The sequence below is a fragment of the Hippocampus guttulatus genome, chromosome 13 (genome assembly GCF_054856545.1).
Source record: "Hippocampus guttulatus isolate MCC_2025c chromosome 13, RoL_Hgut_1.0, whole genome shotgun sequence".
NCBI lineage: Eukaryota > Metazoa > Chordata > Actinopteri > Syngnathiformes > Syngnathidae > Hippocampus > Hippocampus guttulatus.
The window spans coordinates 2,010,516-2,026,548 of NC_141273.1; the positions used below are offsets into that span (position 1 = coordinate 2,010,516).

General features: G+C 43.0%; 2 protein-coding genes and 1 long non-coding RNA gene across 4 annotated transcripts; 1 reads left to right on the forward strand and 2 right to left on the reverse strand.

Moving 5' to 3' along the window:
• The first annotated feature begins 22 nt into the window (after positions 1–22).
• Positions 23–4,905, forward strand: gemin2 (gem (nuclear organelle) associated protein 2). Its single transcript, XM_086126974.1, has 10 exons — positions 23–284; positions 621–705; positions 2,201–2,290; positions 2,382–2,441; positions 2,536–2,652; positions 2,725–2,769; positions 2,848–2,916; positions 3,702–3,812; positions 3,926–3,984; positions 4,588–4,905. The coding sequence occupies exons 1-10, from the start codon at positions 163–165 to the stop codon at positions 4,625–4,627; spliced, it is 798 nt and encodes a 265-aa protein (XP_085983100.1). The 5' UTR covers positions 23–162; the 3' UTR covers positions 4,628–4,905.
• LOC147195895 (uncharacterized) lies at positions 3,665–6,761 on the reverse strand. 2 transcript variants are annotated; one of them, XR_015102649.1, is made up of 4 exons: positions 6,466–6,761; positions 5,255–5,338; positions 3,913–3,969; positions 3,665–3,809 (listed from the first exon to the last, which is right to left on the reverse strand). It is a non-coding gene; the product is annotated as an uncharacterized LOC147195895 (long non-coding RNA). The 2 variants fall into 2 exon arrangements; XR_015102650.1 differs by lacking the exon at positions 5,255–5,338.
• A 171-nt stretch (positions 6,762–6,932) lies between these two features.
• pnn (pinin, desmosome associated protein) lies at positions 6,933–15,423 on the reverse strand. The gene is made up of 9 exons (XM_086127881.1): positions 15,259–15,423; positions 14,744–14,839; positions 13,743–13,814; positions 13,568–13,643; positions 12,724–12,818; positions 11,039–11,114; positions 10,122–10,277; positions 8,794–8,932; positions 6,933–8,705 (listed from the first exon to the last, which is right to left on the reverse strand). Exons 1-9 carry the CDS (start codon positions 15,369–15,371, stop codon positions 7,459–7,461), a joined length of 2,070 nt encoding a protein of 689 aa, XP_085984007.1. The 5' UTR covers positions 15,372–15,423; the 3' UTR covers positions 6,933–7,458.
• Between the last annotated feature and the right edge of the window lie 610 nt (positions 15,424–16,033).

A 16,033-nucleotide genomic window follows, 5' to 3' on the forward strand; every position in this document is an offset into this window, starting at 1 on the left:
GACGCATTTGTCGTTCGACACAACACGGCGCACATTTGATGGCGTAATCAAACCGCGTTTTACAGCAAGATGGCGCCTTGAATACACTTTTTACTGCGTCTGTGAAATACAACATTTCTTTTTTTTTTCTCCCGGAGCATTAACAGCCTAATTTGTTTTAACATGAAGTCCGACGTGGAGGATTTAATGCCGCGGCTGCTGCCCATTGATTGCGGAGAAACTTCATCGGTTCTCAACCTGGATGGTCCGCCAAGAAACCCCCAAGAGTATCTCCGACAAGTCCAGTATGCCCGCATGAAACTCTACCTCTTACCTTACTCCTAGTGAAGCATCTCTCTGACGTTCTAGTTATTTTTATGTTACTATTAATTGCACTATCCTGATGTCAAAACGAGTACACACTTTTACCTCACGAGAAACGTGTAGATCTACTCGTGCGCCCAAATCATCCCACTACTGCGTAATGTTATACAGTAGTCGGAAAAAAAATACTTCTAACTAGTGCGCCATCGTCGTTGTCCTATGTAGTATGGAACTTAATTGGATTGTTATTTCATACCATCTTCAGGTCCATGTAATAGTATGGTTCAAACAGTCGATGCATGTCCTTTTCCCCTCAGGTTGGAGGCAGCGTTGTGTCCAGAAGTGGTGGTTGCGAAAATTGACCCCAAGAAATTAAAGAAGCAACAAACTGTCAACATATCTGTGAGTGAGATATCCTTTCATTGATCGCTTTGTTTGTTTGTTCTTTTTACCATTTCTCCAAATTGTTCGTTTCTATATTTTCATACATTTATTAGTTTCAGTAACCTGCTCCATTGCTGAATTTATAAATGTGATCATTTACAAAGTAGGATTAAGGTTTGTGGTTGTTTATTGATTATGGCAGTGTTTCACAATCTTATGAAGCAGAGGCACATGGTTCGATTAAAAAAAAAAGAATCTCATGGCACACCATCAAACAAAAATATCACAAAAGTGGATAACCAGGGCAAATAATGGTGCCATTGCCAATAGTTTTCCCTTGTCACCAGGCCGTTTATGATTTTGTACCAGATTACAGCCTCTTTCAGGTCTACAGTCTTGTTCCTGACATCTTATGACGCATCTTTTTAGTCTTGCTCAAGGGGGGACAGAGATGTCATGATAGGTAAAGAAACGATTCCTTGTGTGCTTTTTACAAATTACATTTTAGAATCACCAGTATTTGCAATTGATGACACGTGCACAGCTGTGTACTACATGGGCACCACCGCTCTGGGTGAGCTAGTAATGCTGCTCGTGTTTTTTTCCACTCAATAAAATGTACAGGATTTTACAACTTTTATCGTGCTTGTTTGTATGCATTTGCAACTGATATCTTGTCTATAATTCAGAGTTAGTAATAAACGACCCAACTTCTTTGTAGGGTAGCAAAATTTACAGCCGATCGAATAATTATGCCCCCTCTGTGTACACAATTGTGGTGTGTGATGGTCGGCAAATCGGTGAGAAAAAAAAGTATATAATTTTGTTCCATTAGCAGATATTAGGGGTGGGACGATGCACTTACCTCTCAATTCGATTCAAATCAGCATACTGGTGTGATGATTAGATTTATATCACGATCATTGATTATACTGCGGTTTGCGATTCAATATCACAGTTATTGTTTTTTTCCTCAAGAAGCACATTTTCTTTTATTGTACCGTTAAAAAATATATATCTCTAAATTGAATCACGTACTTCAATCAATGCAACCAGATGTTCATCGGGTTGCCAGTCACTCTTTCTGACATTTCTTTTCAGCCAAATGCCCGTGGTATAACATCACAACATGTTGCTGGTCAGTGCCATCAGCGGTCAAGAAGACGCCATAGCATTTTCACCATCCGCCATTTTCTTGTTTGTTTTTTGCTCCGACTGCGTGGCTCAGGCACTGGCGAGTTCAAGATTACGTAGTGCGACTCCGCTGATTTCTTTTGCCTACAGACTCATCACAACAAATTGGCCCCGCGCTGCCCTCTGCTGGAGGGAAGTGGTATCGTCCCCTCTGCTGTTTGAAAAATCATGAAAATCGATTCTAAACTTTGACATCGATTTATTGAATATCGGAATATAAAAATCTGATTGTTGGGTCAATCGATTTTTTTGCACACCCTCAGCAGATATACTGTTACTCAAATATGTTTGAATCACATGACCATTGAATGTGTTCCAGGTGGCAGAGTGCCATGCTGCTCCAGCTGGATTTTCTCCCAGCCTAGATTGGCAACAGAGGCAAGTCAGCAGTTTTTCCGATGTCAGACAGGTGATTAAAAATAACTAACTATGCTATGCATACTTAAAAATGGATCCTCGTTGTGAAAGGGTTCCTCTGACCTTTTCTGCATTTCGCTCAGAGCATCACAAAGAACAGACAACACTGGAGCAGCCACTCTCTTGATGACAATGTCGTCTTGGTGAGAACTATGATGATAATTCGAGAGTTTTTTTTTTTTTTTGCTGATGATGTCAGTGAATGGTTGTCATTCATATGCAGTTGTTTATCTGCAGCCAAAGCAAGCAGATGAGGAAGGCTGGAAGCGGTTTTGTTTAGGAGAACGGGTCTCTCAAGGTACATTGTCCTCGCACACAGATGCCGATGCAGAGGCAGGGCTGGACTACAGCAAGGTTGGATTAAATAAGATTTGGATTCTTCTGCATATAATTGATTGAAATCTAGTAGCAAAATGTTTTGTTCAGGTTGGCTTCCCACCCTTCCTGAGCATCGTCAGCCGATTCAGCCAGGTAAGTTTGGTCCAATCGAGCCACCCTAGCTTCCATTCAGGATCAACATTGTCCTCTTTGCATTTGCTTTGTCTGTAGGCTACCGTCCTGACATTGTTGGATATTCTGATCAGTTGGTTTGAAGAAAGAGATTTTGTCCCCCAGTTGGTGAGTTGGCATTCATGCTCCTGTTGGGTGCCACCGTAGGACGTGCAACGTATTATACAAACAAGACACATTTTCTTGGCCACTGAATGAAGGGAATACTTTTGACTTGCTCATCGACTAAAGTCACTGACGAGGTCATGTGAATGACAGTTTCCGTACATCCCATCAAATGAGATCCAATACAAGGCTGCATGCACGGCAGAAGACAATTAGGGATGTCAATGACAATGGTCTCTTTTGAAGAAGAGGAAAACTCTTACTTAGCTGACAGTTTCGGCTGTCACTTCAGCCTTCGTCGAACCTGCCACTCCTTGTGACGCATCTTAAAAACAGCTGTTTGTTCGATTATTGTTCAAGTGAGTGCCAACAGGGTAACAAAATGATTGCGAAATTTCAACATTATTTATTACACAATCGCAATTTGACATTTTGGTTCAGACTTTAGCAAGGATCGTGGAAGTCGACACATGAATCGCTTTTGGCGCGCCGCATAAAATGATGTGGCAGGCCGGATCTGGCCCCCGGGCCTCGACTTTCACACCTGTGCTATAACCTGATAACACGATAAGCTGTCCACTGTAGTAAGCGCTGTCCCTTAAAGGGTGAATAAAAAATGAGGTCACCATTGCACCAAACGTTAAGACATAAATCATATATCCAGTCTATTACAGTTAACTGCAGAAAGCTTCAAATAGAATGATATGGCCCCTTTTAATACTTCAAGTTCCCAGACCATGAACATGATTTGCCAAATTAATTCCCCCAATCCCACCGCTCCACCTCAGGGCCGCTGGTTGTACGCACTGTTGGCCTGCTTGGAGAAACCATTGCTGCCTGAAGTCCATTCTTCAATCAGGCAGTTGGCTCGGAGATGTGCTCAGCTGCGCAGCAACCTGGTAAGATGCAGCAAGGCTTTTTTGGATGTACTGAGGATTGATTCAAGGATATGTGCCGAGTTGGGACTTCAAAATGACACTGTCGATTGACTGGTCTGACCTGCTTTGTGTAGGCGAGCCAGGACGATGACAACTTGCCCGCCCTCAATCTTCTCATCTGTTTAGTTGCAAGGTAATTGAAGGAGAATAAAAATTGGAGCACAAACCATGAGCACATCGTCATATAGTACAGGGTTGTCAAACTCATTTTTTGTTGCGGGCCACATTGTAGTTATGGTTTCCTTTGGAGGGCCGTTATGACTGAATTTTGTGAAACCATATAAATGTTTAATCACCTTCACATATTACATGCACAGCATACAACAAATTGATGGCTACCTAGTTTTGAAGTCAAGAATAATGACTTGTTTCATCATTGTTTACATTCATGTAATAAGGGGTTTGGAAACGAGAAAATGCTTGCAATATCTCCACATTATTATGGATTCCATATGACAATTTGAAATTTTGGTTCAGATTTTAGCAAGCATCCTGGAAGTTGACGTGCTTGATTTACTTTCGCGAGCCATATAAAATGATGTGGAGGGCCAGATCTGGCCCCCGGGCCTTGACTTGGACACCTGTGATATAGTACATGCAATTCGCTGGTTTTACTGAGTATCTTCATCTTACTGATGGGTGTAATCAATAACCAGTCATTGTTTTTCATCTCGAGACAAAAGCCATCCTTGGAGTGAATGATAAACTAATGTTCTCACTTGTTTTTTTTATGTAGATACTTTGAGCAGAATGACTTGGCAGACGAGCCGGAGTGAAAGTCTTTTTGTTTTACGGATGACAAATGGATCCCACCATGACAACCAGAAGGCTGCAGTCAAGTTTAAAAAAAAAAAAGAAAAACTCTACAGTTGTGGACAACTAGACCACGTACACGCATCCTGTTGATGAAGTCGTGCAGCTATCAGACCAGTAATGAGTCTGATCATTTTCATATGAGCGGTGAACTGTGAGTTAACTGAATTTTGTACTCAGAATGAATTCAAGGTAAATCTATTAAACATTGGTGACTGCATATTTGGTGCAGTTCAACAAGCACCTTCGAAATGTGGTTTGTGATCAACTTACATCGTCAACCCAACGTTATGGGCTAATAATGAACATGTTATCTCTAATCAACTATTTGTTTTCGATGCTCCCATTTAAACTCACCACAAGAGGTTTGAAACACTTTGACCCCACTGAAATAAATGTAAGTACCTCAATGGAGATAACAAATTTGTACGTTGTAACGGTAGTTCATTGTAACCATTTCCAACAAAATCGCCGCCAACTACGATGTATAATACAGGATGAACATTCATAGATGTCAAAACATGAACATGTAATACAGTTTAACCAGCCTGCCATGCATGTTTTTAGAATGTGGGAGGAAACCAGAGTACCTGGAGAAAACCCGCGCAGGCAAACTCCTCACAGGAAGGAAGCCGGGATCGAACCCATGACCTCTATACCGTGAGGTTGACATGCTAGAGTGAAACAGTGGAACTTTATTCATCAACATAAATTCCCTTTTGCAGTTTAGTTGACAAATTTAATTAAAAAACATCCACTCATAAGCCAGGACAGGCCAATATGTCATTTGTGACACTTGAAGTGGCATCCCTTGCCCATAAAACTCAATTTGCGCAAATGTAACATTTTTGATGAATAGTGTGATGTGGGTAGAATAAGTCATGTACTTCAAGTCAAAAACCTTATTTGCAGTATGTTCTTTTCAGATGCGCTCATCTAAAAGCACAACGTTCTGATTAATACTGCATTAGAGGAATATAAATTTTGCAGCAAAATTCAACCATTCTTAATCCATTTCAGGGAGTGGTCATTTTGCAACTTGCCGTCGACTGAAAATGACATCACACTGCCAAAGGGCTCTGTTCAGTTAATTCCGTTTTTTCACGGCCCTCTGAATAGGGATCGTCGGCCAGCATGGAAGGATCACTCTTTCTGTACTTTTTTGATACATTTATTGGGACACTTTGCAGCAGAAGTAGATGTAGTAGTAGATGAAACGGAAGTAATTGCAGTAGCAGTATCAGAAGCAGTAGCAGGTAATAACCTAAAGCACACATAAATGCAGTAAAAAAAATGAATACATCTATCTTTCTGCATCACGATGTAAATATGTATATAATTTACATTAATTAATACTTTTATTTTAACAATACATTTAATAAGTACTTTAATCAACCATGATTTCACTATGTATTATCGTCATTATTTTAAACGTAAGAAACCATACATCACAAACATATCAAGTCGACTCGAATAAAAGAACTACAAGTCCCAAAAGGTCCAACCCGGAAGTGGAGCGCCGGCATGATTAAGCCCAGCTGCAACGCAATGTACTTTGTTCAAACATCAAATTGCAGCTGGACAAACATGACAACTATGCAAAATGAGTCAAATAAAGACACCACTGTTCTAGACACACTTTGGCCCACGCTGTCTAAATTGCCGATTGCGAACTGTAACTGTGATTGCAAACAAAGCACAACGGACACAACGCAAAGCAGACAAAGCAACCGATCATGATCGAATCTAAAGCTAACTTTACATACAGTATATGGTAAAGAAAAGCACACGCGCAGCTTACCATTGGGCCATGCCGACGACGAAGCGAGTGTATTCACTAACGTAACATAATGCGATCCTGTTTTTTATACGTCGCGCGAACGGTCACCTGTCAGTGGCAGCCCCGCCCCTCTTAAAGTGCCAGGTTAATACAACAGGCTCAATTTGCAATATCAAATAACCAAACCCAGAAAACAGCTGAGCCCGTAGGCACTGTGACGTGGTCTCTTCAGTCGACAGCAAGTGGCAAAATGGCCGCCGTCTGAGATGGATGGAAAAACAGGTAGCTTGTGCTGCTTTGCAATCCATTCAAGCCCCCAAACAGATAAGGTTAAAAAAAAAAAAAAAAGCTGCCATGGACATCATCTACCCCACCCCTTATTGTCTTCCATTAACTAGAGTGCATGTGCAGCAATTTGCAGCCTCACACCCTGTAGCCCCCCGCCCATTACATCTCTGTCATAACACTTAAGAAAAAGCACACACGTGCTAATTATATCACCTTTAATTTGAAGCAGGCTGGATGATACAAAAACAATGAAAAACATTTTTGAAAAACCAATAAGTCACATAACAACAATCATGACATGGATCAAGTGACAAGTAGTCACAAGAATTGAAGACGACCAGTGTGTGATATAGATGTCATTGGCAGAGTGACATGGAGGACAGCAGGACGGAAAATGTGCAGTCGTCATTACACAAGCAAAAAAAAAAAACAAAAAAACTAAGATCGATTTTTCTAAAAGAGCCAAACTGTCCTTCCTCAAAACATTTTTTAATGGGTACAAACGAGCTGTCCTGCAATTGTGAGACATTACACTATCATTTTGACTAAAATCAGTGATTTACTCTGGCCGGGTGTAAAGGAAACGCTTCAACTTGTATCGATCAAATGGTGCTGTGGTGGGTGTTTAAAAAACCAAATAAAACTAATTGGATGTGCGATGAAGTCTGACGCGGTTGCCCCGCTGTCACCAGCTTCTCAAGACAACAAAATAGAACAGGGCCCAGTTTAGCGTCTCTTGTCCTTCCTCTCTTTGTCTTTCTGCTCCCTATCGCTGCGAGATGACCTGCTCCTCCCTTCATTGCTCTTCCTCTTCCTCCCTTCCTTGGCATCCTTGCCTCCTGCGCCTCCACTACTCCCTCCTTTCTTGCGGTGACTCCTCTCCTCTTTCTTCTTGTCCCTGCCTGACGGTCTTTTGCTGCGCTTGCCGCTCTCCCGGCTGCGACTTCGACTGCTGGACGAGGAGGTCGACGAGGATGAGGATGAGGATGAGTGGCTTGAAGCGGATGAAGACGAAGAGCTTCCGCTGGAGGAGGAGCCGGAAGAGGAAGACGAAGAGCTGCGACTTTGACTGCGGCCCTTTTTTGACTCCTTCGCCTTCTTCCTCCCCCTCGCGCCTTCTTTCTGCTCCTTGAGAAGCGCGCTCGGGCTGCTCGGGGCCTCCTGCGCATCGGGCTGAGGCTTGACGGCCGACTCGTCTCCGGGTTGCCTTTGCTCGGCCGGGTTCAAGCCGGCGGAATCGGGGATCTCGGCGGAAGGAACCGCCGGCTCCTGGCCCGCAGCGCCGGAGACCGTTTCGGTTGTTGGGGCCATCGGAGGCTCAGCCAAGGGTGCGGCTGGTTCCTCTGGGGTGGGGTTTGGGGGACCGAGCTGAGCGCTGCGAGTCGCCTCTTGTTGGCTCGCGATTGGCTCGCACGGAGGGGTGATCTCCGTCTTTTCGGTTTCAAGGTCTGAGGGGCCCTCTTTACCGTTTTCATCCTGCTCCGTCTTACTGCCGTCCCCCTGCTCTTTGCCTGCCTCCACTTCCATCTCTTCTGACCCTGGACGCGCCTCCTCCTCTTTTTCGCCACGCACCTGCGTCTTCTCCTTTTCCTCACCTGCCTTCTCCCCATTCCCTGCTTCCTCAAACTCCATCCCCTCGTCCTCATTTAAGCCTTCCCTGCTATCCCCCCCTTCCTCTAGCTCACCTTTCCCCGCGACCTCGCTAGCCCCCTGTTCTCCATCCACCCCCTTCTCTTTCTCCTCCTCTTCCTGATCCTCCTCCTCCTCCTCCTCATCATCATCTTCCTCCATGCGCGCAGCCCTCTTGTTACCTGTCACCTTGTCTACCTGACCTGCTGGCTTACCCTCCGCCGAGTGGTCCTTCCCTGTCGCCGCAGAGCTGCCGTCCTGGTCGCGGTTTAGCTGCCGCCGTGGTCGGGACTCCATCTTGTTGATGTGTTCCGTGAATGCTTCGCGCCGCTCTTCAAACACAGCTGTCGAAAGACAAACGGACATCGCTTTTCACCTGCCAAAACTGGACCGCGCACACCTCGGCGACAACTTCAAAGCGCTCCCTCTGACCATTTAGTTTCTTGGTGGAGTCGTCGAGGAGTTTCTGGCTGGCGGAGCACATCTTCCCAGGTCGGTAGAAGATGTGTGGCCTGGTCTTGGTGCGAATGAATTTCACCAGATTGTCGTTATGGTTGGTCCACTCCTCTTGCTGAAGGGGAACATGGAACACAATGCAGTTCCTTCACAGCTATCTGACATTTATAAGCCACAAGTCCAAACAGCTATAGCTAGGCAATTTGTTTGTATTGCGACTTCACTGTGTATTGTTCTAAGATGACATTTTGACCATCTGTGGATGGCCAATTACGGAGCTCTGACCCGATTGGCCTGCAGCTCAGTTGTACTCCTTCCCAAAAAAAAAAGAGGTTGAGAAGGTCATTTGAGTGTTGGTCAGCTGGCAGAGCCTTGACGCCCGTGTGCTTTAATCTGCTTATCTATGTCCAAATAAAGTAACCTAAACTGGAGAAAGTCCCCCCTGGATCCTGGCTGAACCAAAAATGTATTTTATCATTTTAATTTAAATACGATTAAACATTCTGTGTCAATATTGTATGTACTCACATTTTACCACTCTGATTTGATTACCGTATTGGCCCGAATATAAGACGGTGTTTTTTGCATTGAAATAAGACTGAAAAAGTGGGCGTCGTCTTATATTCGGGGTCTAGACATTATACCCATTGGCGCCAGATATCATTGAAGCGAATGCTGAACTTGCCTCCCCAGGCCAAAGTGAACCCCTGTCACGAAGAATAAAAATAAAAATAGCGGTAGCACGAAGAATAAAAATAAAAAATAGCGATAAGAAAGAAAAGAGAAGAAAATAATAGAAGAGATAACAGAAAATGGAGAAACGTAGCGACAATCTGGAGAAAAGTGGGTCGAAGATCGGCCAGGTTAACCGGCAGCTGAGAAGTTATGGTGTAAACTTCAAGATGCTTTTCCTCTCAAATATATTGCTATAATCATTTGTTTCAGATGTACTGTAATTATTTTTTGTATAAAAATTAATTTGGTGTTCAAAAAGTCTTTTTTCAAACCTGAGTCTTGAAAAAGAGGGGGTCGTCTTATAATCAGGGCCGTCTTATATTCGGGCCAATACGGTATTATCTAATGTATTTAATGTGCATTAATAGAGTGAATGCACTGATAAAATACATGAAGTGCAAATTATATTTTAAGTGGAATTACTCGCACGGCGTTATATGACATTTATCGACCAACTAAAGCTTTAATCAGTGACTCGTCTGTTTAGTTTGCTCATTCCCAACACAAACAACCCAAGTGAATGCAAAATGTGACGCGTCTCAATTCTGACGCGATGCGTTTTATCTTACCAACTGAGCCAATTCCACTTTCTGTTCGAGCAGTCTGAGCTCCGTCTGTTTGGCTCTCCTCTCTTCAAACAACTCCCTCTTCTCGCTCTCCAACTTCTTCTTCTCAACCTCAGCCTGAACCTCAAGCTTCTGCTCGATCTCAGAGCGCCGCTTTTGCTGCAAGGGGAAAGAAGGAAAAAAAACGTAGTTCACTCACAAAAACATTGAACGCTGTGAAATAATAAATAAATAAAAATCTGTCATGCACGGGAGTGGGATGAAACTTTAAGTACAGGGTTCGTAGCAACCGTCTTTCGTGATTTTTGTCACAATTTACACATTTCAAAATCCGGAATTGAGCGGAGAAACTGAATCGTTCAAATTCAAAGAGAGCCCACACACTCAAGCTGTGTTGGAATAGAAATGATTCTGGATCCAATTCCTCATGTCGATTACGATTTGAAACGATTCCGATTCTTTTCTGGGAACAGGATCAAAAAAGATCTAATGATGGGGTGCCCAGATGATGGTCGTCAATTTTTAGTGGCCTGCGCAATAAACCAAAAATGCACTTTTGAAACAGTCCGCGTTGTTTTCCCGCATTGTACTCCAATACATCTTTTGTACACTGGGGGCCAAGCCAGGAAAAGAGACGAACTTTACTCTCATCTCTCACTCCGTCTTCAAGCAATCACAGATCATTTGCCAAGATAATGACAGCCTTGGATTATTTGATCATCTCGTGACCGACGACATTTCACAAAAAATGAGGAAACCCGTTCTTTTTGCCTTGATCGGTTGAAAAGGACCTGCCCGGCTCCCGTTTCCAATCACGTGATCAGATGCCCCAGCGCAGATGAATGTATGACTTATAAAGCACATTTAGGATTACTGGAGCAGTTTGTCACCACGCAACAGAATAAAACAAAAATACTCACCTTCTCTGTGCAAACGTTCGACTCTTGTTTAAATTTTTGCAGAGTCCCCATGAGCAGGCCGAACATGCGCCGATTCCTGACCAACAAAACAAAAGAAACACGGAGTTCACCGGTCTTTCACGATTGAACATTTTGTACAATCAATTATTATTTAAACTCTTCCACTGATTAATCGAATGACCAGATCCAAATGTATTTTGCTTTGAAGTTGAAGGCAAAATCTTCCCCCTCTCCCCCATTACTTTTTATTCATCAACAGTTGTCTTTTATTTGGTCCTGCAATGTCACACAAGAGGTGATGAATGCACCGATTCTCAAAGTGGTTTTTTTTTTCTATCCAGTGTATTTGAGTGGAGTGTTTATTTTTAAACTGTGCATAACGTTAGAGTGGGTTACAATTTTAAATGTACCTTTAAGGCAGTGTGTGCGTGTGCCGTGGGAAATTACACAATATGTATGCCTGTGCGGTCGGATCGCCTGGAAGAGTAATCATGTAGTACTCTTCCATACCAGTAGGGAGCAGCGACAGCTCGGAAATAGCCTTATTCTTCGAGACCAGCAAAGTTTCCGACGCAAGGCGATACAATGAAAGGTATCTTTCATTTAGATTTACGTTTACCGGAGATGCAAAGGCACCAATGTTCCCTCTAAGCTGCGCAACTGCGCACCGGTCGCACACTCTCAGCGCACAAGAAAACCTATCCAGCGCAGTGGACGCACTGCAAATGGATTAGATATGTCACTTTTTTTTTCTGTATCAATTTGCTGTGTAATTCAGTGAGTGACAGGTGTCCAGCCAATCACACGACACGATGCAATGACGCTATGCAGCCAATCGCGGCATCGACGGTACTGGCTCATGTTCTCTGTTCCATAACAATCACAGAGCGGCGGCGAGAAGTGACGTGAATGCGAATCCCCCCATCATATCAAAACGACCGGCGCAGTGAATGTGACACGTCAACTCCCCAAACCAAAATAAGAATGAACTGCGGTTCTTTTAAGTTGGAATGGCCGTCGGAGTATGTGAAAATAGAAGAACAAGCAGTGAAACTGGGTGAGATATTTTCTTTTTCGAGTGAGAAAGGTCTGCTCTGCAAAACATGCAGCAAAGCTAAAGTCGTAAGCGAAAAATATGGACTAAATGGAAGCTGGACTATCTCAAGCGACGCATGTTGCAGAAAAGTCATTTGAATGATGTTGGAATTATACAAAGACTCAAGATGGGAAAAGGGATTGGTACAATGTTGCGGGAGAGCGCAAACGACCGGGAGAAAAAAGAACCGGCTGTCACACAGAAAAAAATCCGACACTGAGCAAGTTAAAGTTCCAACTGACTATTTTACTTGCCATTAAAACGAATGCACCAATTATCGGATGGATGTTGATTTGATTCGTATTCAATGTGTTATAATATTACGTTAACTCTCAATGTTAACAAAAATGCTTACAGCAACAATAGAACAATTGTTAAAATAAGCTTTTTTTTCAGATTTTCAGGTAGTGGTGTGCTGCGGGATTTTTTTCAATGAAAGAAATGTGCTTTGGCTTGAAAAACACTGCAATAAGGAATAAACCCCTCTGACTATGCTATGCTGCATTTTAATGTTGGTCATCAAATCATATCGAACCAGAATGACTAAGTGTCAGTCAAGGACATGCACAAATTGTTTCGTGCATCCTACCTCTGTTTGCCTTTCTCATCCATGGTCTGATCTTGAATGAGGTCCCGGCGTGTTCTCTCCTTGGAGGTAGCTACAACTGACGACTGCAACGCCGGCTGCAAGGGAGCGGAAACGAGAGCAAACCAACTATTGAGGGCGTTCTTCCAACACAGACAATTTAGCTTCTCCTCATACGATGCGGCCATCAGGTCATGGCAGCCCTTTAACTCAACGGTATTTATAGAGCACTTTAAACCAACCCGCGCTGTGTACAAAGTGCTGTACATGGAGCAAATATCATATCGACAACAATGTGCACTAAAACAATAAATGACTACCAAAGTCAGGGGAAAATACAAAAACAGTAACACTAAAAATCAAGTCTGAGTCAAAAGCCAAAGAATACAAATGAGGTTTGAGAAGAGTTTTAAAGATGGGCAGTGAGGGGGGTTTGCCGAATGTTCAGTGGGATGTCATTCCAAAGGGAGGGACCCAGCAACGGAAAAGGCTCGATCCCTTCTGAGCCTTGGCTTAGTTCTTGGTACCCCTCATAGTGTCTGGTCCGTAGACCTGAGGCAGGTGTGCAGGGGCGGAGGAGCTCAGAGCGGTAAGGCGGAGCGAGGCCATTTAAAGATTCGAAAAGAAATAATAGGATCTTAAAAAGAACTCTAAAATGTACACAGAGCTAGTGAAGGGATGCCAGAGTAGGATTATGTGCTCCCTCTTATAAATACCAGTCAAGAGGCGAACAGCAGCATTCTGGACCAACTGGAAACGCTTAATGGAGAAGTGACTGACTCCAAATTAAAGTGCATTACAGTAATCCGGCCGGGATGTGTCGAAGGCATGAATCAACTCGCTTTACCTTTTTGACATCGTCATCATCCTCGGCGTCGCTGTCGTGACGCACATCTCTCCTGGCCCTCTGGTCGCCTGCCAGCCTGCACACAAGAACACACACATACATACATACATCTGTGATTTTGAAATAACATGCGGATGTTACCAAAACGTTAAATGTGACAGAAAAAAAGCACCACCTTAACAAAGCACCGTCGATGTCCCTCTGCTTGGCAGGGGGGCCACCGCCGCCAATGTCGGAGAGACTGCGTCTAAACATGAACAGATCATTACCACATGTAAAACTATTAGAACACACTATTAAATATTTTGCAATGAAATAGAGTCATGCCAATTTAATACAAAATCCACTGACTATAAAATCCAGTATCATTTACGATGGATGGAAACGCTGACATCTCCACATAAATGTGTGTGGGGGGAGGGGGGACTAGTCTATGCCCACACATTTGTGAGCCGATATCCCAATCGACCAACGCCCATGTCGAAGGTAGTGTACGTTTCCGTACATTCTGACGAGGAAAAATGCTTGAAAAAGCAATACTAGAGGTCTTTAATTTAAAATTTTAAGCACTATATATTTTCGCGAATCTCAGTAAGCAATATGAATTGAGGCTTTTATGATGCCACCAAGTAAATTGAACTGAACTGCAAACAAACCTCATATTCACGTTTTTTATTTTTGCAAAGGTAACTCGTGTTCCTGTCAGGTATGCCAATTTGCATGAATATTTAAAAAAAGGTTTGTGGCTAAATCATGTGCTGGTGCGACCAACTGAGAAAGGTTAAAACTTGAATGCATAATAGGCTAATTGAAAAAGTCAAAAGCCCATGCTTATCACATGTATTGAATCAGTCAGTACATTTAGGAAAAAAATAAAATACCGTAGCATGACGGTGTTTGATATTTCGAAATGAACACCGCAGACTATAGGATTGAAGCCTACACAGGCTCTCAGGCCTGCCTGCTTGATGGTAACATTTAATTTTAATGAAGAGATTTTCCTACAGTTTAGCCAAAGATTATATTTAACTCAGTGCATTAAAAAAATGGGACTTGTGGAGAGACGTCATGTAGTCATATTTCAAAAAGTGTAGGAGAAGTCATTCACGATGATGCGGACATCCAGTCGTGAATACGACAAACGGGCTCTTGTTTGTTCTGCGACTCGGACATTACCTGAGCAGGTTAAATCCTCTTCCTCTACCTCCTCCTCCCATTGCTGCAACTGCCACGCCTGCCATGGGCCCACCGAACCGTCGCAGCTGGCCCGGTCTGAAAACACAACAAGCAGCAAAGTCACCAGTTTGCCTTGTGCGAGTTTGTGTATCCAAGTGAAATAAATCGAAGTCCGTGTAGTGGATGCGAATCGATGTCGAAACATTCTGGTTCAAATTCAGTCGTAGTACTGAACAAAGAATCCCAGGCCTACACTCGGGAGCGACGTAGACTCCCCGTACCGTTGTAAGACTACTTGCATTTATCGTGATTTTGTTATCATTGTAGCCTAACCCCCAGCAGCACTGACATACTTGATCTTGAATGTGGAGCGCGAACGCGAAACTAGTGCCGCGCAGGGCGAGCGTTTGCTTGCTAGCCAAACGAACAGCGTTAGCCCACTCCCACCCTCAGTTGTGTGCAATGCTAAATCGATTGCGTAAAAAAAAGGCGAGGTTCAATTTGGGACGTTTTACCTGAATTCATTGGGATCTCGTCCAGTTAATTTACGAATATTATCGTCAACATTTTTCAAGCTTTCTTTGGCTTTTTCAATCTGGTCTTGTAAACTCCGCACGACCACCGCCATCTTGCCCACATGAAAGCGCCAATCACACGTGCTTCTTCTTCTACGACTTCAGAGTGAGCGTTTGCTGGTTGACGACGTGAGGACCGAGACGCCATCTTGAACCGGGAGTTTCGCTGTAGTAAACTAATCACTGTTCGTCGAATTGGTGATCAGTATTGACACGTGGGTATATTTTTTGATCGAGGCTTTCATAACGTATCACTGTTAGTTGCATTGTCCATGAGGTAATAGTTACTGTTTCTGCAGCACAAGCATAAGAAACACAATTTGACACAAACTACCAATTTACGTTGTTGTCAAAGGTCATGTCCATATTTTTGAAATTCTAACTACACTACATTTAAACACTAAACAAGCGTCAGTTTTCATCAAAAGAATATTAAATTGGTGCAATTTCATGGATTTTAGTGCCATGTCAGTAGCATTTGAAAGAGAAACAAAATTCGTCAACATTGTTTATATTTCAATTACAGTACAGTACAGTATATGCAATACTGTGCCATATTGTAATGTTTGTATTCGACAAATTTTACTTTACTATACAACAGGTAATGTATTGGATATTATATCATGGATATATTTTATTTGTATAATTTATTAATACATAATATATTGTACCGTATGTGGAGCATCACGAGGACACTGGATGCGTTCCCAGCATG